Source organism: Nicotiana tomentosiformis, chromosome 7 (assembly GCF_000390325.3).
Source record: "Nicotiana tomentosiformis chromosome 7, ASM39032v3, whole genome shotgun sequence".
Classification (NCBI taxonomy): domain Eukaryota; kingdom Viridiplantae; phylum Streptophyta; class Magnoliopsida; order Solanales; family Solanaceae; genus Nicotiana; species Nicotiana tomentosiformis.
Window position 1 is genome coordinate 69,341,418 of NC_090818.1, and position 24,022 is coordinate 69,365,439.

At 39.5% G+C, this 24,022-nt stretch overlaps 3 protein-coding genes across 3 annotated transcripts; 2 read left to right on the top strand and 1 right to left on the bottom strand.

Moving 5' to 3' along the window:
• Positions 1-10,498: 10,498 nt before the first annotated feature.
• Positions 10,499-12,118, top strand: LOC138895759 (uncharacterized). The gene is made up of 4 exons (XM_070180484.1): positions 10,499-11,012; positions 11,554-11,582; positions 11,730-11,876; positions 12,005-12,118. The coding sequence occupies exons 1-4, from the start codon at positions 10,499-10,501 to the stop codon at positions 12,116-12,118; spliced, it is 804 nt and encodes a 267-aa protein (XP_070036585.1).
• A 144-nt stretch (positions 12,119-12,262) lies between these two features.
• Positions 12,263-12,765, top strand: LOC138895760 (protein PXR1-like). The gene is made up of 2 exons (XM_070180485.1): positions 12,263-12,330; positions 12,372-12,765. The coding sequence occupies exons 1-2, from the start codon at positions 12,263-12,265 to the stop codon at positions 12,763-12,765; spliced, it is 462 nt and encodes a 153-aa protein (XP_070036586.1).
• Positions 12,766-22,276: 9,511 nt separating this feature from the next.
• On the bottom strand, positions 22,277-22,807 carry LOC138895761 (uncharacterized). The gene has a single exon (XM_070180486.1). It carries the CDS (start codon positions 22,805-22,807, stop codon positions 22,277-22,279), a length of 531 nt encoding a protein of 176 aa, XP_070036587.1.
• Positions 22,808-24,022: the final 1,215 nt, after the last annotated feature.

The window sequence follows — 24,022 nt, forward strand, 5'->3', positions numbered from 1 at the left end:
TGAGGGATTGAGGGAAATTATATCTTTAACTATGTTTATGCAAGTATTAAAAACCTTTGCATTGCTAACACGGGCGAATGTAGTGTGTTAGCGATGGGTTCAATTAAACCCATAACTTTCATGTGGAGTAAAAACTTATGTATAAAAATTCTTTAAAATTACAAAAATAGTAATATGAACCCATAACTTTAAAAGTAAAATGGGTTTAATGCTAAAAATTTCAAAAGTTAAACTCATAAAATTTAAATCCTGGATCCGCTTCTTTTTGCTAATACCATAATTTTTCTATGTAGTAGTTATATATAGGATAATACCAAATAGGATATATAATGTAACGACCCGACCGGTCGTTCTACTTTTTAGATCTCTGTTTCCCTAAATAATACTCCATGTATGTGTTTTTACTGTTTTATGACTTGTAGGGATGGTTAGTTCGGGATTTAGAAGGGTTCGGGTTGAAATCGGAACACTTGGCTCCTTAAGGTAGGCAAAAAGGGCTAAGTTTGACTTTGCTCAACGTTTTCAGTAAACGACCTCGGAGCCATGATTTGACGGTCCCAATAGGTTCGTATGATGATTTTGGACTTGAGCGTATGTTCGAATTGGGTTTTGAATGACCCGGGAGCGTTTCGGCGCTTAATGTTGATAGTTGGCACCTTGAAAATTTTAAAGTTCTTTAAATTGGGTGTGGAGTAGGTTTTGGTATTATCGAGGTTCGCTTGAGAATCCGAGTCTGCGAATAGTTCTGTATGGTGATTTGAGACTTGCACGCAAAATTTGGTGTTATTCCGAGTAGTTTAAGTATGTTTCGGCGCGTTCAGAGTAAGTTGGAAGAACTTGAAGTTCATAAGTTGATTCAATTTAGTTTGGGGTGTGATTCTTAATTTTGATGTTGTTTTATGCGTTCTGAGGGTTCGAGAGAGTTCGTTTTATGATTTCAAACTTGTTGGTATGTTTGGGCGGGACCCCAGGAGCCCAGGGTGTTAATCGGATGAGGCGCAAAACTCATTTGGACTTAAAAGAATAGCTGAAGCACCAGGCTTCTGGTGTAATTGCACATGCGGAGGGCTAGCCACAGGTGCGAGCACGCAGAAGTGAGACAACAATCGCAAAAGCGGCCCAGTATAGGCAGCCCAGAAACCGCAGTTGCGGACAAGGTGTGCGCAAATGCGCGACCGCAGAAGCGGCCAAATGACCGCAGAAGCGGGAGCAAGCACAGGTGCGACTCGTCTCCCGTAGAAGCGAGCCATTTTTCCGCAAATGCGGATTTAGGCCAGCCAAGGGAGGATCGCATCTGCGATGAGACTTCCGCAGATGCGGCCAATGAACCGCAGAAGCGAGAGGTTTTCACCTAGCTATTGAAGGTAAGTAATTCCTACCCAATGTAAGTTTAATACATAGATTATGGGTAGATTGTAACATGAAAAATTATGAAAATTGTTGGTTTTGTTAAAAAACCTAGGTTTTGATAAAAATGGGATTTAACCACGAAAATGGTTATGGAATTGAGTGAAAATTATATATTTGAGTTCGTGAGGTTATGGGTAACAATTTTCTTCGAAAATTTCCTGAATCCGAGCACGTGGGCCCGTGGATGAATTTCAGAAATCCTTCAATTGGGGTTGGGTAACTACTCTAATAGTTAGGATATGAACTTTTGAACCTATATTGATTGATTTATTTAACATTTGACTAGTTTCGGATTGTTCGTCACTGAGTTGAGGCTTTAAAGTGAATTTGAGGTCGTAAAGTGAGCTTTGAGACGAGGTAAGTCTCTTGTCTAATCTTGTAAAAGAGAATTTACCCCATAGGTGATTTAAATTAATATTTGCTTCAAATTGTGGGGACTAAGTACGCACGAGGTGACTAGAGTCCGTGCGTAGCTGCTATTCATGCTTATGTTCGGGTAGCTTAGGACCCAAATCATAAATTACTTGTAATATTTGTACCCCCTTTATTAATTTAAGTGCTCAAATTATATTAGAACTTGCTAGAGGAATTGTAAACGACCGAATTTCACTTACTTGAATTTTAGCAAATTATTTGACAGTTAGTGGAAATTTTATTACATTATGTAATAGCCCTGTTAGAATGTTTAAGCTAAATGCTTATAAAGTATCCTCTCTTCTTGTGGAGCGGGCCGAACGCCTCGGCAGTAGATAGATTCATCTATGGATCGTACCACACGTCCCTCGGCAGTATACACATTATTCTGGATCGAGCCGTACTACCTCGACATAATTCGTTCTTAATAATACTCGGAGTCTAATCATACTCGATATTATTTTATGACTTATGGGGTTACACTTATAAATGACGGAAATTTATTTGAAAATAATTAATTTGTGAAAGAATTATTTGATCCTGCTTGTTAATGAATTATTACTATCATTTACATAACTCACGTTTATTTAGCATTTTTCTGTATTCATATTGTTAGCCCATAGTAAGTGTCGAAGTCGAACCCCTCGTTACTATTTCTTGGAGGTTAGACTTAATACTTACTGGGTACATGTTGTTTATATATTTACGCTACACTTCTGCACTAATCGTGCAGGATCTGAGGCAGGTGCATCTGGCGGTCCTACCGACGCGCATCCCAAATATCCCGAGGCCTAGTGGTGAGCTGCTTCCTGAGACGTTCTGCAGCACCTAGAGTCTCTCCTTTACATTTATTTCTGTCTATTTTCATGACACCTAATCTCTAAGACTAGGTAAGCCGGTTACAATTACATTTCAAACCATTTATTTTTTTATATACCAAGAGCAGAAATAATTATAAATATAACAACCTCCCAAGATTGGTAGTACTGAGTCACAAACTCTAACTGAATACATGGAATGATCACGAGAACTGAATATACAATACTGTTTGATTAAAAATTAACAGTATAATGAAATGAAAAGACTCCAGAGGACTGCGACGATCAAACAGCTCTACCTTGGATCCTTACGGTCCCGCTTTAACTCTACTCAAGTCCGATACCTTCAATACCTGACTCTGCACAAAAATGTGCAGAAGTGTAGTATGAGTACACCACGGTAGGTATCCAGTAAGTATAAAGACTAACCTCAGTGGAGTAGAGACGAGGTACAGTCAAGACACTCACTAGTCTAATAACCTGTGCAATATATTATACAAAATAATACTGGAAAATAACTAGCAATGATAACAAGAACATCATAATTATTGCTCAGACGAATAATAAATACAAATACACCCAATTAAATCAAATTCTTCAAATAAACGTCATTCACATATAATTCTACCAAATAACTCTCTTTCAAATATAATTTTCCTCAAATAAATATCTTTCAAATACAATTATTTCATATAATACTTTCTAAATAAAAATCCTTCCAAATAAATATTTTGAATATAATGCTTCAATTAAAAAGTCACCATATGACACCTCATTTCATAATCATAAAAATACGGGTCTCGACCCATTTTCATATTTCTCATAAACACGGGTCTCAGCCCATTTTTTATATCTCCACAGCACTTCGTGCCCATAATTAAATTATCATATTTTTCTGGCACCTTGTGCCATCATTTCATATCTCAACTATACGGACAACTCACGTGCCAATATCCTCAATGTATATACGATTCACATGATCAATTTATTTTTCAATAAAGTAAGGTTAAAATCTTTAAATCAAGTAAGAAATCAATAAATGAATGAATTTATTTTAGGATCATTTGGGTGGAGAAAATAACATTTCAACTAAAATAAAATATCAGATAAACTACTGATTTGGATATAAAATTTATTAAATTAAAACATAATAGAATTTTCTTTTATTTAAAATAACTCAATCATAAAAAACAAGTACAACCCAAAAATACAAATCCTCAAAGTCTCGTAGGAAAAAGTCGAGGTCAACACAATACATCAAGAAATACAAAACACTTAATATTAAGTGAAATAATACATCACGAAAAACATAAGAATTTATAAATTTCGAAAAAATAAAATAACCAAAGGCAAGAGCAGCCATAGAGAAATATCAATAAAAAGGCACTCCCGAGGTACCGCCTCATATTCTCAAATCATAAATAAATTCACAATATCTCATTTCCTTATATTACTGCGGGAGCCTTCACATTTAATTTTAAAGAAATTATTTTTCCCGAAATAACATCCCACATTTTTAGCCATCATTATCACACTGCATGGCTTCTAGTAGTTCCCCTGCTAGCCACGTGTTTCAAGCCACCCTTATCTCACCGCATGCGTTTCAACACCCTAACCTTATATCACCGCATGACTTCTAGTAGTTCCCCTACTAGCCATGCGTTTCAAGCCACCCTTATCTCACCGCATGCGTATCAATATCATAATATTTCACAAATCGCACCTCAAGTGCCCAAATATCACAGCATAATACAACTTGCACTTCAAGTGCCCAAATATTACAACATTTCACAAATTGCACATCAAGTGCTCAAATCTTACAACATATCACATATTGCACATCAAGTGCCCAAATATTACAACTTGCCACAAAAATCAACAATATATTATTTTCCACAATAAGGAGCCCATGGCTCGACCATAATGTGGACAACAGCCAAAACACAATCAATAGAGATAGAAATTACTCAACATAAAGCAAAGTCTTCATTAAATTCAAATTTTTCAATAATTATATAAACATCTCTTCTTAAGCTCATTTAATTAATTATTTGCATAGGAAAAATTCATATTGAAATTAAATTCCAAGAAATATCAAACCAACAATACTCACGAAATTACATAAATTTTTAAGAAACAATCACATCAAATTATCATATAAAAATTAATTCAACAACAAGGATTTAGGCATGACAAATAGATGATTTAATAAATACTAACGATTATCCAAATTACTACACAATTTGTCCAAGACTTTAACTCAATGAATTTTGCATATATAATCCCGAATACGTACTCGTCACCTCGCGTACATGGCTTTTCACATTTCACAAATGACATATAAGACTCGATGCCTAAGGGGTAATTCCCTCACTCGAGGTTAAGTAAGACACTTACCCTTTTGAAGTTAGGCCAATATTCCAAAATTGCCTTTTTGCTTGAATTGACCTACGGACAGCTCAAATCTAACCAAATTAATTCAATTCAGTGAATACTAATTATAGGAATTAATTCCATATGAAAATACTAATTTTCTAACAAAATTCGAAATTTAACTCAAACATTGCCCCAGGGCCCATATCTCGAAATCCGACGAAACTCATAAAATCCGACAACCCATTCAATTACGAGTCCACCCATACCAATTTTATCAAATTCCGATAACAACTCGACTTCCAAATCTTTAGTTTTTGTTTTTGGAAGATTTTGTAAAAATCTTGATTTTTCTTCCATAAATTCACGGATTCATGATGTAAATGAGTATGGAATCATGAAATATAATCAATATAGGTTAAGGAACACTTACTCCAATATTTTTTCGTGAAAATCACCCAAGAACCGTGCTCCAAAAATCCAAAACGAAATGAAGAAAATGACCATTTTTGGTCCTTAAGTTTCTGCCAATCCGTCACTAAAAATCTATTTTTCGTCACTAAAAGTCTACACCAGAACTTGCTTGTACCAGTCTTCATTCAATTGATCATAACTTTATGTACAAATATCTAAATGATGAATGGTTTAACTCTCTAAAAACGAGAATTAAAAGACTACAACTTTCATGTTTTGAAAATTTTTCGATTTCTTATGAATTGCGAGATATAAGCTTCCAAAGTCGGCTCCACGTATCAGAAATTTCTGGCGAAACTGCTCTACCAGCCTTCATTCAATCCATCATAACTTTCTATACAAATGTCCAAATAATGAATGGTTTAACTTTCTGGAATCAAAGGGCTACAACTTTTACGTTTTAAACCTTTTTTGATTCCTTATAGATTGCGAAATATAAACTTCCAAATTTGGCTCCATGCATCAGAAATTTCTGGCGCAATTTCTGGTAAAACTGCTCTACCAGCCTTCATTCAATCCATCATAACATTCTATAAAAATGTCCAAATAATGATTGATTTAACTTTCTGGAAACTAGATTCAAAGAGATACAACTTTGAAGTTTTAAACAGTTTCAGATTCCTTATATATTATGAGATATAAGTTTTCAAAATTGGCTCTACGCATCAGAAATTTCTGGCGAATAGCTCTGTAACAGAAATTTTCAGCAACCCTCTTTGTCCGAAATCCATTCCGTTAACCTTTTGAAATCCACCCGAAACTCTCGGTACCTTAACCAATTATACCAACATGTTCCAAAATACAATACAAATTTAGTCGAGGCTTCAAACCACATCAAAACGACGAATCACATCTCAAATAAAAATCTATGAACTTTGAACTTTCAAATTCTATATCTCGTGCCGAAACACATCAAATCAATTCAGAATGACTTCAAATTTTGCACACAAGTCATAAATGACATAACAGACCTATTCCAATTTCCAGAATTCAATTTCGACCTCGATATCAAAAAGTCAACCCCCGGTCAAACTTTCCAAAAATTTAACTTTTGGCATTTCAAGCCTAATTCCACTACGGACCTCCAAGTAATTTTTTGGGCATGCTCCTAAGTCCAAAATTACCATACAGAGCTATTGACATCATCAAAATTCTATTCCGGAGTCGTTTGCTCAAAAGTTAACTCTTTCCATTTAAGTTTCTAATTAAGGAATGTTTATTTTAATAATTCCGAATCTTCCGAAAAATCAAACTAGATCACACCCGCGGGTCATAATACTTATTACGAAGTTGCTCGAGACCTTTAGTCGCTGAACGAGGCGTTAATTCTTAAAACGACAAGTCGCGTCGTTACATGTACTCAAAATATATGGACTGTTATATGATGTATAAAAAATATAAATTATTTTATAATATATAAAAAGTGTATATATATTTTATACAAATGTATAATGTGTGTACTGCTTATACAATGTATACATCACTGCCATTCTCTTTATATATCATGGATATTTTTGCTTATGCAATATCATATTTCTTTTCCAAATTCAATCAATAAAACTTTCAGGGTCTTTGTCAAAGATAAAAAAGGGATTATATTGAAAAATATAGTTATATTGCTTTCGTTATTCTATTATGTTTAATTTTATGGGTGGAATAGAAGTAAACATATAATCCTAATATTTTCGTGAAATCATAATTATATTATTATAGAAATTAAAAAAAGAAAGAGAACAAAGTTAGAAAGGACTGATTACCATACACAACAAACAGTGTCAGGAGTTACACGACAAGAATTAATTATAGATGGTTCTTCGCTTCTTGGCATCTACGCATAGAAATTGATAAACACGATGAGATTAGGATAAGAATTAATCATAGCTAAGTCACTTATTTTCTACGAGGATATATACTTTCAAATAAGAGGAAAAGATATGAAACACGTTATCTTTGTAGCTTGGAACAAGAAATAAAAGAACAACTCAAATAAAAGGCAAAATAAATTGGATATAGTAGTGCAAAGAAGATGAATTCAAGCCACATAAATAAGCAAATGCTATTTTGAATGCAACTGCAAGTGCTAATATTTGTCGACATGCGGAGAAGACCAATTTAGGTTAGCCATTATGATTTGTTTGGTGCTATGAAGTGTATGACTTAATTTATGGCTAGCGAATGATAATTATTTTCACCGGCCGGCTATAAATGAATTTTACTCAAATATATTTCTTTATGCAAATTTAATAAATAAAATATAATGTACTTTTTATTTGAATGTTATGAAATTTCTAACTTATAAATAACAATTTTAATTAATATTAAGTGAAAGTAAACTATAACTACTACAACAATATTTGGATAAAAACTTCAAAGGTTTAAGAGTCTTATTTGTAACTTTTTTTTTTAAACTTGCAAATCAAAGTGTATATATTATAACAACAAAATTAAAGTGAAAGAGAGTACATTCAAGGAAGGCAACCCATTTCAGGTAGTAGTCACATATTTGGCACACAATATCATTACAATATTTGTCACGACCCCATTTTTCCACTATAGGGTGTCGTGATGGAACCTAGTCTCTAAGACTAGGTAAGCCTAACAATTTGGGGAATAACTGAATAACAATATGAACTCAAATCTCAACACATAATATATAGTTAGAACTGCGATTTAAATAATTACATCTCCCAAAATCCGGTAGAAATAAGTCACAAGCTTCTAAGAGAAAATATTAAGTGTCTCTATACATCAAGTCTAAAGAGAATAAAGGAAAATAACATAAAAGGGATAGAGGGGGACTCCGAGGTCTGCGGACGCTCACAGATATACCTTGAAATCTGCATGTGCAGCCCAACTCACTGGTATCTGGTCTGGTGGGAAGAACCTGGATCTGCACAAAAAGATGTGCAGAAGTGTAGTATGAGTACACTACAACGGTACCCAGTAAGTGTCAAGCCTAACATCGGTAGAGTAGTGACGAGGTCGGGTCAGGGCCTTACTGGTTTAAAAGATAAGCAAGACAGAAGATATAATAATATTTTAAAATGACTGAGAATTTAAAACAACGAGAAGTTTCGAAAATTAACAGCACATCAAATAGAGGTAAACAATAGGGGCACTCCCGAGGTACCGCCTCGTAACCCAAAAGTAAATGCTCAACATGAGGATCTCCGGAGGTACCGCCTCGTAGTCCCAAAGTAAATATGCAAAACAGAGGGATCTCCTGAGTAAACGGCTCGTATTCCCAAAGTAAATATGCAAGAAAGGGGGATCTCCCGAGGTATCGTGATAGGTTATATGTATCTATGTTATGTTTTCATGATCTAACAAATTTATTGATAAGAACCATATAAGGAACCTGTTACACATCCTCAAGTACGTAAAGAACAACAAGTCTCAGTTCGGGGATGTGGTTCAACTCTTCAGAATCAAAGAAACAACAGAGGGAACAGATGGCCACCAGTTCCCGTGGTGACTGTACAAGTCAATCCACACAGGTGTAAAGTTGCTGCCTACACACGCAATAATACAAAAATAGTGCAGCAGTCAACTTTATTGGGAATGCCCTTTACCTAACTTGATTACATCATTCAAGTGATGTCACAAATGAGTTATTTATATCAAGCAAAGGTCAAAAAACAAAACACTTGCACATTCAAGAATCGATCAAGCATTTTCTCTCAAGTATGTGCCAATCTTGCAAGTGATTCTTAAAGGTATCAAGAACAAAGAACAACATAACGAAGGACCAGTTTCATGTATTGAGTTATTACATGTCCCTAGTTGTGTTGCACCTTTGTTAAAGTTCTTTACTTGTAATTCCTACTTAGCTTAGTTAGAAGCATTGTGTAGGAAACCTTTGTAAATCATAAACCCTTGTGTTTGTGTCCTGTCTAGAGTTAGTCGAGTCGTAAGTCTTTGTAATAGAGTTGTTACAAAGTGGATTGTAATAGCTCCACCAAACTTCGAAGAAGGTCAATCTACCTACAGGACACCAAGATTTAATGGCCAATACTATGGATGGTGGAAGACTAGGATGCACGACTTCATCAAGGCTGAAGACTCAGAGCTCTAGGATGTCATCTGTGATGGACCCTTCATCCCCACAAAAAACCAGTTGCGACCCAGCTGTATCAATCCGTGAAACAAGAAAGGAGTTCAATGTTGTTGACTGAAAAGCCATAGAAAAGAATTTTCGTGCAAAGAAAATTCTTGTTTGTGGCATTGGTCCTGATGAATATAACAGGATATCGGTATGCCAATCAGCTAAAGAAAACTGGGAAGCCCTCCAAATAGCTCATGAAGGAACAACACAGGTCAAGCAATCAAAGATTGACATGCTTACAACTGAATATGAGCTCTTCAGGATGAAAGATGATGAATCCATCCAGGACATGCATACTCGGTTCACTTCTATCATCAATGAGCTACACTCTCTGGGAGAAATCATTCCAAGAAACAAACTCGTCATGAAAATACTCAGTGTTTTGCCCAGTTCCTGGGAAAGCAAAGTGAACGCTATCACAGAGGCAAAGGACCTGCAGAATCTAACCATCGATGAACTTGTTGGCAATCTGAAAACCTATGGAATGAAGAAGAAGAAGGACAATGAGAAAAGAGAGCCCAAAAAGGAGAAAACCGCGGTCCTCAAGAAGGACAACAATGATTCAGGTGGTGAGGATGGTGATATGGCTTACCTGACAAAATGATTCCAGAAAATGGTTCGCAGAAATGGAGGCTTTCCAAAAAGGGGCAGTTCCAGCAAACCCAAAAATTATGACCTTTGTCATAAGTGTGGTAAGCCAGGACATTTCATCAAGGATTGTCCTCTCCTCAAGAAAGATCAATACAGACACAACACAGATAAAGTAGTTAAGAGAAACCAGGTTCCTGACAAACGCTTCAAGAGGAAAAATGCCGCTTGCAATGTTGTGAAACAAGCTTTTGCTGCATGGTGAGACTCTTCTAGCAAATCTGAAGAAGATGATGATCAAGGTGACAACTCTATGATGGCAGTGGAAAGTGAAGTAGTTGAGTATGACTCCATCTTTGCCTTGATGGAACAGTCCGATGATGATGAAGATGACGACGATGATGATGAGGTAAATTTTCTAGATGTTCAAAGAAATCTGAAATCTTATTCTCCTAAAAAACTTAGGTCTCTGGCAAATGTTTTAATTGATGCTTATCACAGTCTTATAAATAATAAAAATGCACTGATGCTTGAACTAGGAGAAGCAGAACAGTTAAGAGATGACCTAGTAGTTGTTTTGGTAGATTTAAAAGAAACCACTGAGAGTCTAAAGAAAGAAAATGATGCTTTAACTGAAAAAATTACAAACGTAGAACATGAGAGAGATGATCTAGTGGTTGTTGTGGTCGATCTAAAGGAAACCATTGAGTGTGTTAAGAAAGAGAAAGAAGCCTTGACTGAAAAGGTTGCTAGTATAGAGCATGAGAGAGATGATCTATTAGTAGTAGTCGTAGATATGAAGGATACAATTGAGGAACTAAAAGGAGAAGGTAGACATGAGATTCTCAAATAGGGAAAGGAAGTTGCGGATAAAACACATCTAGGCTTGAAGATGAGATAAAATCAGTGAAATCTAGTTTGTGTGTTGAACTCAAGAAAAATAAACAACTTCAGGAAGAACTAAGTATAGTCAAGAGTGATCTTGAAAAATCACTCAAGTGGACCTGGTCCTCTGAAGCTATCACTGCCATGTACACGAACAATGGGGGAAACATGCAGGGAATCGGGTTTCAAAGGGAAAAAACTCCCTACAACCCTCATAGCAAGTACGTTATTGTACTTGACAACTGGCTCTGCACTCACTGTGGTAACACTGGCACTTTAAGGACACCTGTAAGGCCAAGTTTCAGTCTCCACAAAAAAATAAAGTTTTTGCTAAAAAGGTAATTACTGTTAGAGAACCTGGTCCAGGGTATAAAAGACGCATGATGCCTGCTTGGACCAAAAGAACCCTCATTCATTCCTTTCCTCATTACAAGGGACCTAAACTTGTTTGGGTTCCTAAGTCTAACGCTTAATTTCCTTGTGCAGGGAACAATGAAAGGAAGCAGCCAAAGATGGTACATGGATATTGTCTGCTCGAAACATATGACTGGAAGCACTAATGATTTCCTATCACTCAAAGCCCTGCAAGGAGAGAGTGTATCCTTTGGAAATGGCAAAAAGGGATACATTCTTGGAGTAGGAAAAATTTATCTTCGACAAAGGCTGATCAAGATGGAGAGTTATCAAATGTCCCTGGTGAAGTTATTAACATGTCAAATGGAAAGGCCGATATGATGAGTCAGGTCAAGGATTCAAATGATAATGGCACAACTGAATCTCCAGTTGACATAGAGGAACCCGGTCTACAGGTAATGATCCTCTTATGCCTTCTGAAGTTTCTTTGGAGTTACAAGAACATGAAGCTATAGAAAATATGCTTTCAATCGCTACTGATAGAAGTCTGATTGGCGGTTATGAGGCTATGTCTGAGTTTTAGGGGGAAGATAATGGTACAGAGGTCGGCGGAAGGGAACTGGTGCCTGTAAAAAATCTGGCACCAGACAGTACTACTGGGGAACTTCCTGAGGGAACTGATCCCTCTACACAATAGGAGCACTATGCTCCTACTTGGGATGAAACTCCCTATTCTTCTACAGAACCATATGTCAGTACTGATCCCGCTCCTCTCCTCATTTCTATGCTGAGCCATTGGCCATTGTTCCTCTTGAGATGTGATCTCTGTCCGAGGAGGAAAATGGAGGAAGTGAAGATGCCTATGACAATATGGATCTTGCGAACTTCATCAAGTCTAGTAGTAGTCAGGCAACTCCCCAATAGTCAACTTCTAAGACACCTATCACTAGGTTGCATAAGAAGGAAGAATTTGAGTCAGTTTTAAGGAAAAACAAAAAGGAAAAGAATAAGAGGAGATTGGTAAAAGATGGAAAGGTTGTAAATGAGAAGGTAGTGCCTCCTGCACTAGTCGTTGATGTTGACGATGAGGTAGAAGAGGAACCTGGTTCCTTGGTTCGTAAGTCCTCAAAGAAACTTACTGTTCCAAAGTCCAAAAGTGAGTCATCTGTGAGTGAAATCAACTTGAGCAAGGTTGAGGATGAAAAATCTTGTGAGAAAGTAGCTGAGAAATCTAGTAAAGAGTTAGTTGAACAAGTTTCTAAGAAAAAGGTGTCTGAGAAATCTGGCGAGAAAAGAAAAAGTGCAAGACAATCAGTGAAAAGGAAGGCTAGTGAACGGTGTTGATTTTGTGATGGACACTAGTGTACTGGGAGCCATTTTGGGTGTGCCCACTGATGGGATTTCATCCATTGAGGGGATCTGCTCTACAAATTTCAGAAATGCCATTGTGAAGGATAAGGCAGTACAACAAGGGGAACGAGTACATAAGAAGGCCCTCCTTCCAGTATACCAACTGTTGTTCGAAATGGTGAACAAAGTTCTGCTCCCACGTGCTGAAAGACGCTCTATTACATCACGAGCAGACTTGGTTCTCATGGAAACACTGGATGGATACACCACCATAAACCTGCCTGGTCTTATGATAGAGCACATGAAGAAAGTATCATAATTCAAGGAAGGTAATCATAGGTTGCCTTACGGGTTTCTCCTTACTAAAGTGTTTAAATTCTTCAAGGTTCCCTTGGGACAGGCTAAAATAGGAACTCACAAGCAATCTTTCTCCAAAACCACCCTTGAAGAGTGTGAGTGCATTGATAGGAGTGGAAGGGTAGGCAGCAATTCGACCATTTCTCAGTTGATCAACGCCCAAAACAGTGCCACTGATGAGATAAGGAAGCCGAAGGCAAGGAATGCCATTCTTGAGGGTCAGCTAAGTCAGCTTCAGGAGGTACCTGGTTCCCACAGCTCTCACAGCACAGAGGTTGCCCGTCCAACCAAAGAAAATGTCGACCTCAGGAAACAGGTTGAGGACCTGAAGGAGAACGAGCAGATGTCAACTAATGCTCGAATGGCCATCCTTCTTAAAAACCTTACTTCTTCATCTAAGCCTTCCCCTTCCAGTGCTCCCTAGAAAGTGTTCCCTTTCAGTGTCAAATCTTAGTGTTTGTTCTTTGTTTTAGTTCTGATGATGTTTATGACTGGTACTTCTGTTTTTGCTATTTTTAATTTGTGGATGTGTTGGTAACAAAGGAATTGCTCCCTGCCTAATATCCAAATGTTAATGAAAGCTTCCTCCTTTTGCTATGTATGCCTTGCTCTTTTGCTCTATTTTTAGTCATGATTGTGTACACACATGTGGCATGAGTTAATCAAGCTAGACTTCTTTTTGCTTCTTGCTTGCTACTGGTCTTTTTATGATTCCAAAAGGGGAAAAAATAATTGAGGGGGAGCAAGCTGGGGAACAGATTTAGGGGGAATATAGGAAACTAATCTACCATTCTGGATTTTAGGGGAAGTTTCAATTATAAGTTTGTTATCATCAATTAATCCCTGTTATGTTTTGATGATCTAACAAACTTATTGATAAGAACCAGATAAGGAGCCTGTTACACATCCTCAAGTACTTAAAGAACAACAAGTCTCAGTTCGGGGACGTGGTTCAACTCTTCAGAATCAAAGGAACAACAGAGGGAACAGATGACCACAAGTTCCCGTGGTGACTGTACAAGTCAACTCCCCACAACTGTAAAGTTGCTGCCTGCACACGTAACATTGCAAAAACAATGCAGCAGTCAACTTTATGGGGAATACCCTTTACCTAACTTGATTACATCATTCAAGTGATGCCACAAACGAGTTATTTACATCAAACAAAGGTAAAAAAACAAAATATTTGCATATTCAAGAATCGATCAAGCATTTTCTCTCAAGTATATGCCAATCTTGCAAGTGATTCTCAAGGGCATCAAGAACAAAGAACAACATAACGAAGGACCTGTTTCATGTATTGAGTTATTACATGTCTTTAGTTGTGTTGCACTTTTGTTAAAGTTCTTTACTTGTAATACCTACTTAGCTTAGCTAGAAGCATTATGTGGGAAACCTTTGTAAATCATAAACCCTTGTGTTTGTGTCCTAGATAGAGTTTGTCGAGTTGTAAGTCTTTGTAATAGAGTTATTACAAAGTGGCTTGTCATAGAGTTGTTACAAGTTAGTAAGGGATTAAGAGGTTAATTTCTAGGTTACAATAGGTCGTAATCTAAAGTTTGCTCAGTAGTGAAGTTGAAATCCTACAAGGGTAGGTCGTGGTTTTTAATTCCGTGAGTTGGGAGTTTTCCACGTAAAACTTCTTTGTGTTATTTACCTACAACAGTGTACGTATGTTCTGTGGGAACTAATAGAGAACCTGGTTCTCTATATAGTTTGGTGTACCCTCGAATTCTATCATACCGCCTCATAGTCCCAAAGTAAATATGCAGCAGATAACCGAAGGAACAACGAATTTACAACAAGATATCTTACAGTTAAATATTTAATTAAAATCAAGGGAAACAGTTAATTCAACTAAGCATGTTGCACAAATTGCAAGTAAGAGTTAAGGCACGTAGACATGTGATACTAGGCTAAACATGATCACTACATATGTTAAGGCAAATCAATTAAGGTATTTAAAAGAAGACAACTCAGCAAGAACCAGAATTTCCACATTTACCTCGTGTACGCACTCGTCACCTCGCGTACACGGTGCTCACATATCACAATTGTTACAACAGTACCAAATCCTAAAGGGATTTCCCCCACACAAGGTTAGACAAGTCACTTACCTCAAATCTCGCTCAATCAATCGATAAGGATGCCTTCCCCTCGATTTTCCGACTCTGAATGGCTTAAATCTAGCCAAAAGTAATTATATATCATGAATACAACTACAAGAAACTAATTTAAATCATAAATGTATGACTTAGCAAAGAGTCAAAAAATCACCCCAAAAAGTCGACCCAGGCCCACGTCACGGAATCGGGTAAAAGTCATAAAATACAAACACCCATTCGATATCGAGTTCACCCATACCAAAATTACCAAAATCCGACACCAAGTCGCCACTCAAATCCCCAAATTTAACTCTCCAAATCCCTAGCCTCAAACTCACAAATTCCACCTTAAACACACACAATCTAGGTGGGCAAATCAATGGGGAAACAAGGTTATTGATCAAACATAAGTACAAGAGACTTACCTCAAGAAATCTCTCAAAAATGCTCTCAAGAATTGTAACGACCCGACCAGTCGTTTTGCTTCCTAGAATATCGTTCCCCTAAATAAGACTCCCCATATATGCTTTTACTATTTTATGACTTGCGGGGATGGTTAGTTCGGGATTTGGAAAGGTTCGGGTTGAAATCGGAACACTTGGCTCCTTAAGGTTGGCCAAAAATGCTAAGTTTCACTTCTATCAACGTTTTGAGTAAACGACCTCGAAATGGGGATTTGATGGTTCCAATAGGTTTATATGATGATTTTGGACTTGGGCGTATATTCGGATCGGGTTTTGGATGAGTTGGGAGTGTTTTGGCGCCTAATAGTGAAAGATGGCTCCTTGAAGGTTTTAAATTTCTTTAAATTTGGTTTGGAGTACATTTTGGTGTTATCAAGGTCAAATTGGGATTTCAAAATCAGGAATAGTACCGTATTGTGATTTAAGACTTGCCCGCAAAATTTGATGTCATTCCGAGTAGTTTAAGTATGATTCGGCGCGTTCAGAGCGATTTGGAAACTTGAAGTTCATAACTTGATTCGATTTGGTTTTGGGGTGTGATTTTTTGTTTTGTTGTTGTTTTACGCATTTCAAGAGTTCGAACAGGTACGTATCATATTTATGGACTTGTTGGTATGTTTGAATGGGGACTCGGGGGCCCAGGACGCCATTCGGACGATGCGCAGATTGAGTTAAGACTCAAAAAGGGCTGCTGGTGCACCAGTTCTGGTGTGCCCGCACCTGCGAGCTTTTGGCCGCAGGTGCAAGCCCGCAAATGCGTCCTCTTGGCCATAGAAGCGGCTTTGGAGCCTTGGCTAGTGGTCCGCAGAAGCAAAGAGTTGAGCACAGAAGCGACCCCGCTTCTACGATGAGGAGCAATAGAAGCGAGACCGCAAAAGTGAAAACCCGTCCGTAGATGCGGCCTACACTGAGCGTGTGGAGTTCCACAGAAGCGGGCCTTGTGCCACAGAAGCGGTACCGCAAATGCGGCCCAATGACCGTAGATGCGGAAGTTCTGTTGGGCAGAACCCTCATTTAATGTCGGGACACAACCCTTTTGGGTTCATTTATTTCATTCTTTGGGCGATTTTTGGAGCTCTTAGAGAGGGGTTTCCACCTATCACTGTGAGGTAAGTAATTTTCTTATAATATGAGTTAAATACATAGATTATGGGTAGATTTAACATGAAAAATTTGTGAAATCATGGGTTTAGTTGAAAAACGTAGGTTTTGATAAAAATGAGATTTTACCACGAAAATGGTTATGGGTAACATCTTTCTTAAAAACTTTCCGGAATCCGGGCACGTGTGCCGGAGGTGAATTTTAGGAATTCTTCAATTAGGATTGGAAAATCACTTTAATAGTTAGGATATGAACTTTTGAACATGTATTGACTATCTTATATAACATTTGACTAGTTTCTTTGACACCGATTTGAGGGTTTAAAGCACAATTGTGGACCGAAAAGTAAGCTTTGAGACGAGGTAAGCCTCTTGCCTAACCTTGTAAGAGGGAACTCTTCCCCTTAGGTGTATTTTATCTATGAATTTTATGTGTGGGGAGCTACGTACGCACTAGATGACGAGAGTCCGTGCGTAGCTATATTCTATGTGAAGTCCAGGTAGACTTAGCCCTACACCATGCCTTGTTTGCACTGTATTGGTTATACACATTAACTGCTTTGAAATGAGCTGAGATTAAGCATTTAAATATTTAAAGTCTCTAGTTTAGATTTCTTGTGTTTGCAAAGAATTTAAGGATATTATGAGAACTCTGACAATTTTATGTTCACTCGCGTCATAAGTATTTTTGCGAGCGAGGTAAACTCTCCTCTACTCTCATGGGAACGGGCCGTTCACCTCGGCAGGTTAATAGATGCATCTATGGTTCATGTCGTTCGACTCTCAGCAGTGCACAGTATATTTCTGGATCAGACCATACGACTTCGACATAAATCTTGCGTGATAATACTCAGAGCCTAACTTTTATTTGATAATAATTTATGGCTTGAGCGGTCACTATTATTTAAAGGACATGAACTAATTTGAAGTTATTGTTAGTAAAGGGAATTATAATTCACTGCTTGTTTCTGTGTGGTATTAATTGCTTTCATAATCCATGCTTATTTATGATTTTCACATTTTATTTATAGCCCATAGTAAGTGTCGATGTCGACCCCTCGTCACTATTTTTTCGAGGTTAGACTTGATACTTACTGGGTACAAGTTGTTTATGTACTCACGCTACACTTCTGCACTGACCGTGAAGGATCTGAGGCAGGTGCATCTGGTGGACATACTGGCGCACACCTCCGTTACCCGGAGGCCTAGTGGTGAGCTGCATCCTGAGTCATTCTACAGCACCTAGAGCCTTTCTTTTATACTTATTTTCTGTCTATGCTATTTCAGACTGTAGTTAGAGTTTTGTATATTCTATTAGTGCTCATACACTTGTAACACCGGATCTTGGCACATACCCTAGTAGACTTTTACTATCTTGGGGTAGTTACATATTTATGCTTGCATTCAGTTGTCTTCATTTTTAACCATTTGAATCTGTATCTCTCAAAACTCTAAACAAATGGGATTTAATTACTTGAAAATTGGTTAAAAGAAGAAATCACGTAGTAACTTCCACATAGGCTTGCCTAGCGGTGACGTTAGGTGCCATTACGGCCTATAGAAGAAATTGGGTCGTGACAAGAATCGCCAAAACCCGAGCTCAAAATGTTGATATGAGGCAAAATCGCGAACCCTTGTATTTAAGTGTTCTGTCCAGCACTTCCGCTTCTGCGGGAACTTAGCCGCTTCTGCGAAAACTTAGTCGCATCTGCGGCGTCGCAGAAGCGACAACTTATCCGCTTTTGCGGTTACCCTCGCACCTGCGGTCTCCTCATCCGCTCCTGCGGAGTCCCAGCCGCCTCTGCAGTCCCTGCTTCCTCGCCCATTTTCGCTTCTACGGTTCAGGACCGCTTATGCGGGTGCGCATCTGTGCATACTCGTCTGCTTCTGCGGACAGGCCTCCCAAGCACTCGTCCGCTCCTGCGATCACTCTTCCGCAGGAGTGACTTCGCTTCTGCGGTCTTCACGTTGCATCTGTGACCACTTTCCAATTCCCCCAGCCCCGCATCTGCGCCCAATTGCTCGCTTCTGCGGGCTCGCACCTGCGGTCAATCTTGCGTAGGTGCGATTACACCAGAGGTGGTGCCTTCAGCCATTCACACAAGTCCAAATTTGATCCGTTAACTATCCGGAATCCACCCGAGGCCCCTGGGACCTTGACAATACTTACCAACAAGTCCTAATACATCATACGAACTTAGTCGAGCCTTTAGATCACCACATCAAACAACACTAAAAATATGAATTGCACATCGATTCAAGCCTAATGAACTTTAAAACTTCAAACTTCTACATCCGACGCTGAATCCTATCAAAACAAGTCTGATTGACCTCCAATTTTGGACACAAGTCATAGTTGACATTACAGACCTACTCCAACTTCAGGAATCGGAATCCGACCCTGATATCAAAAGGTCCACTCCTAGTCAAACTTCCCAAAAATCATCAAATTTCGCCAATCAACGCTAAAATGACATACGAGCCTCCAATTCAACATCCGAACATGCTCCTAAGACCAAAATCATCCTGCAGAGCTATAGGAACCGTCAAAACTCCATTCTAGAGTCGTCTTCACACAATTCAAACTACGGTCGATTCCTACGACTTAAACTTCCATTTTAGGGACTATGTATCCCATTTCACTCCGAAACCAAAACAAATCCTTCTGGCGAGTTAATAAGGGTCCGGGGCAACTACTCGCAAAGCGACCAGTCGGGTCATTACATACTCCCCCTCTTAAAACAAACATTCGTCCTCGAACGAGTATAGAGACATACCTGGAGTGGTGAAAAGATGACTATAAAGGTTGCACATATTATGCTCGGTCTCCCAAGTCGCCTCCTCGACCGGATGACCCCTCCACTGAACCTTTATAGAAGCAATGTTCTTTGACATCAACCTTCGAACATGCCTGTCCAAAATAGCCACCGGCTTCTCAACATAGGATAAATCTTTGTCCAACTGGACTAAGCTGAAGTCTAACACATGAGACGGATCGCCGTGATATTTTTGGAGCATGGAAACATGGGATACTAGATGAACTGCAGAGAGACTAGGTGGTAATGCAAGTCTGTAAACCACTTCTCCAACCCTCTCAAGAATCTCAAAAGGCCTGATATACCAGGGCTCAAATTTCCCTTCTTTCCGAACCTCATAACACCCTTTATGGGCGAAACCCGGAGCAAAACTCGCTCCCCAACCATGAATGTAATGATGCAAAACTTCCGATCCGCATAACGCTTCTGCATGGACTGGGCTGTACGAAGTCGATCCTAAATCAATTTAACTTTTTCAAAGACATCCCAAACCAAGTCTGTACCCAATAGCCTAGCCTCGCCCGGCTCGAACCAACCCACTAGAGACCGGCACCGTCTACCATACAAAGCCTCATACGGTGCCATCTGAATACTCGCCTGATAATTGTTGTTGTAGGCAAACTCCGCAAGTGGCAAGAACTAATCCCAAGCACCCCCAAAATCCATCACACAGGCAAAAAGCATATCCTCCAATATCTGAATAGTGCGTGAGGACTGCCCGTCTGTCTGAGGGTGAAATGTTGTGCTCAACTCCACACGAGTACCAAACTCACATTGTACGGCTCTCCAGAACCGTGATGTAAACTGCGTACCCTGGTCAGAGATGATAGATACTGGTACGCATGAAGCCTGACGATCTCGCGAATGTAAACCTGAGCCAGCTTCTCCGAAGAGTAAGTAGTAACCACAGGAATGAAATGAGTTGACTTAGTCAATCTATCCACAATCACCCAAACTGCATCGAACTTCCTCTGAGTCTGTGGGAGAGCAACAACTAAATCCATAGTGATTTGTCCTATTTCCACTATGGAATCTCTAACTTTTGAAGCAATCCACTTAGTCACTAAGGCTCATATTTCACCTGCTGACAATTTAGGCAACGAGCTACATATTCCACTATGTCCTTCTTCACCCACCTCCACTAATAGTGCTGCCTCAAATCCTGATACATCTTCGCGGCACCTGGATGCATGGAGTACCGCGAGATGTGAGCCTCCTGGAGAATCAACTCACTCAAACCATCTACATTTGGCACACATCGCCTGCCCCGCATCCGTAATACACCGTCATCTCCAATAGTGACTTCCTTGGCATCACCGTGCTGAATCGTATCCATAAGGACAAGCAGATGGGGGTTATCATACTGCCGCTCTCTAATATGATCATAAAAAGAAGACTGAGAAACCACACAAGCCAAAAATCGGCTCAGCTCAGAAACATCCAATCTAACAAATTGGTTGGCCGACGCCTGAACATCCAAGGCTAAAGGCCTCTCTGCTACTGGTAGATATACTAAACTGCCCAAACTCTCCACCTTGCAACTTAAGGCATCGGCCACCACATTGGCCTTCCTGTTGTGATAGAGAAAGGTAATGTCATAATCCTTAAGCAACTCCAACCATCTCCGCTGCCACAAGTTAAGGTATTTCTATTTAAATAGATGTTTTAGACTCCGGTGATCGGTGAAAACCTCACAAGGAACACCATACAAATAGTGTCGCAAGATCTTCAAGGCATGAACAATAACTGCTAACTCAAGGTCGAGGACATGATATTTCTTCTCATGCACCTTCAGTTGTCTAGATGCGTAGGAAATCACCATACCATCCTACATCAACACCGCGTCGAGACTAATGCGCGACGCATCATAATACACCATATAAGACCCCGACCCAGTAGGCAACACTAACACTGGGGCTGTAGTCAAAGAAGTCTTGAGCTTTTGAAAGCTCTCCTCAAAATCCTCGGTCCACCTGAACGGAGCACCCTTCTGGGTCAAAGTCTTGAGCTTTTGAAAGCTCTCTTCAAAATCCTCGGTCCACCTGAACGGAGCACCCTTCTGGGTCAATCTGGTCATAGGTGCTGCAATAGATGGGAAACCTTCTACAAATCGACGGTATAATCCCGCCAAGCCAAGAAAACTCCAGATCTCTGTAGTTGAGGATAGTCTTGGCCAACTCTGCACCGCTTCAATCTTCATCGGGTCTACCTTGATCCCCTCACTCGATACCACATGACCCAAAAATGCCACTGAATCTAGCCAGAATTCACACTTCAAAAATTTTGCATACAACTTCTTTTCTCTCAAGGTCTGAAGCACAGTCCTTAGGTGCTTCTCATGATCCTCCCAACTCCGGGAGTACACCAGAATGTTGCTAATAAACACAATGATAAAAGAGTCAAGATAGGGCTGAAATACACTGTTCATCAAGTGCATGAATGCTACTGGGGCATTGGTCAGCCCAATAGACATCCCGAGGAACTCGTAATGACTATATCGAGTCCTGAAAGTAGTCTTTGGGATATCTGGTTCCCGAATCTTCAACTGATGATAGCCTGAATGCAAGTCGACCTTAGAGAATACTCTGGCATCCTGAAGCTGATCAAATAGGTTATTAATACGTGGCAATAAATACATGTTCTTCACTATAACCTTGTTCAACTAGCGATAGTCGATACACATTCGCACAAAACCATCCTTATTCTTCACAAACAAAATAGGAGCACCCCAAGGTGACACACTGGGCCGAATGAAGCCCTTATCGAGCAACTCTTGCAATTGTTCCTTTAACTCCTTCGACTCTGTTGGGACCATACGATAAGGTGGAATAGAAATGGGCTGAGTACCCGGTAATAAATCAATGCCAAAGTCAATATCCCTGTTGGGAGGCATGCCCAGAAGATCCACCGGGAATACATCTGAATAGTCCCTCACTATTGGAATAGACATGACGATAGGAGTATCAATACTAACATCCCACACATAGGCTAGATACGTATCACACCCCTTCTCAACCATTTGTAGAGCCTTAAGAAATGAGACAACCCTACTAGGAACACGATCTAAGGTTACTCTCCACTCTAGTCGCGGTAGACCTGGCATAGCCAATGTCACCGTCTTGGAATGACAATCAAGGAAAGCGTGATAGGGCGACAACCAGTCCATGCCAAAAATAACATCGAAATTCACCATACTGAGCAATAATAAATCGGCTCTGGTCTTAAAACCACAAATATTAATCAAACACGATCGATACACATGGTCAACAATAATAAAATTACCCACGAGTGTAGATATATAAACAGGCAAACTAAGAGAATCATGAGATACACCCAAATATGGGGAAAAAAAAGATAACACATAGAAATAAATGGAGCCTGGATCAAATAAGACTGATGCATCTCTATGATAGATCAGAACAATACCTGTGATAATAGAATCTGATGGAACTGCCTCTGTCCTAGCAGGAAGGGCATAATATCTGGCCTAGCCTTCCCCTCTAGGGTGACCTCTACATGTCCGACCTCTACCTCTAGCTGGCTGTGCAGGTGGGATGGTAGTTGGTGCTGTAACCATAGCCTGAGAAGCTAGTGGAGCATTCGGTGCCTGAGAAATTTATAGAGGTGCACCCCTCTTAAATCTGAGGCAATCCCTCACCACATGGCGAGTATTACCACACCTAAAACAAGCTCTCGAAGGATGTGGCTGCTGCGACTGGCTCGGGCCAGATTGACTAGACTTCCTATTAAAATCACCTCGTACATGAGGCACACTAGATACTGGCGGTGCATAATAAGGATCCTGGGGCCTAGTAGTGGCCGGAGCACTGCTGGCAGCTGGAAGTGCTAAATGAACAGGGTGACCTATATAACCTATATCCTGATAAGCTGTAGTTGGGGCATGAGTACCACTATAAGTGCCAGACTCTCGAGACCTCTTGGCCTCTCTCTCCTCTCTATACTGAGTGTGCATACCCTCCAACCTCCTAGAAATCCCTACTACCTTCTAGTACGCAATATCCATCTCCAACTTTCGCGCCATGCTCAATCTGATACTGGGGTTGAGCCCCTCAATAAACCGACGAACCTGCTCTCGAACAGTAGCAACCAAGGCTGGTGCATGCTTGGCCAAATCACTGAATCCGACAACATACTATGGCACGGTCATAGCACCCTGCCTCAACTTCTCAAACTCTACGCGTCAAGCATCTCAGAGACTCTAGGGAACATACTACCTCAAGAACATATCTAAGAACTGAGTCCAAGTGAGTGAAGCTTCCTCAGCCGGACTATCCAACTCGTATGCGCATCACTACTGATAGGCCGCTCCTCTAAGTTGGAACGTAGTGAAAAAAACCCCACTAGGCTCTGCAACACCCATAGTATGGAGGATTCAGTGTCTCAAGAA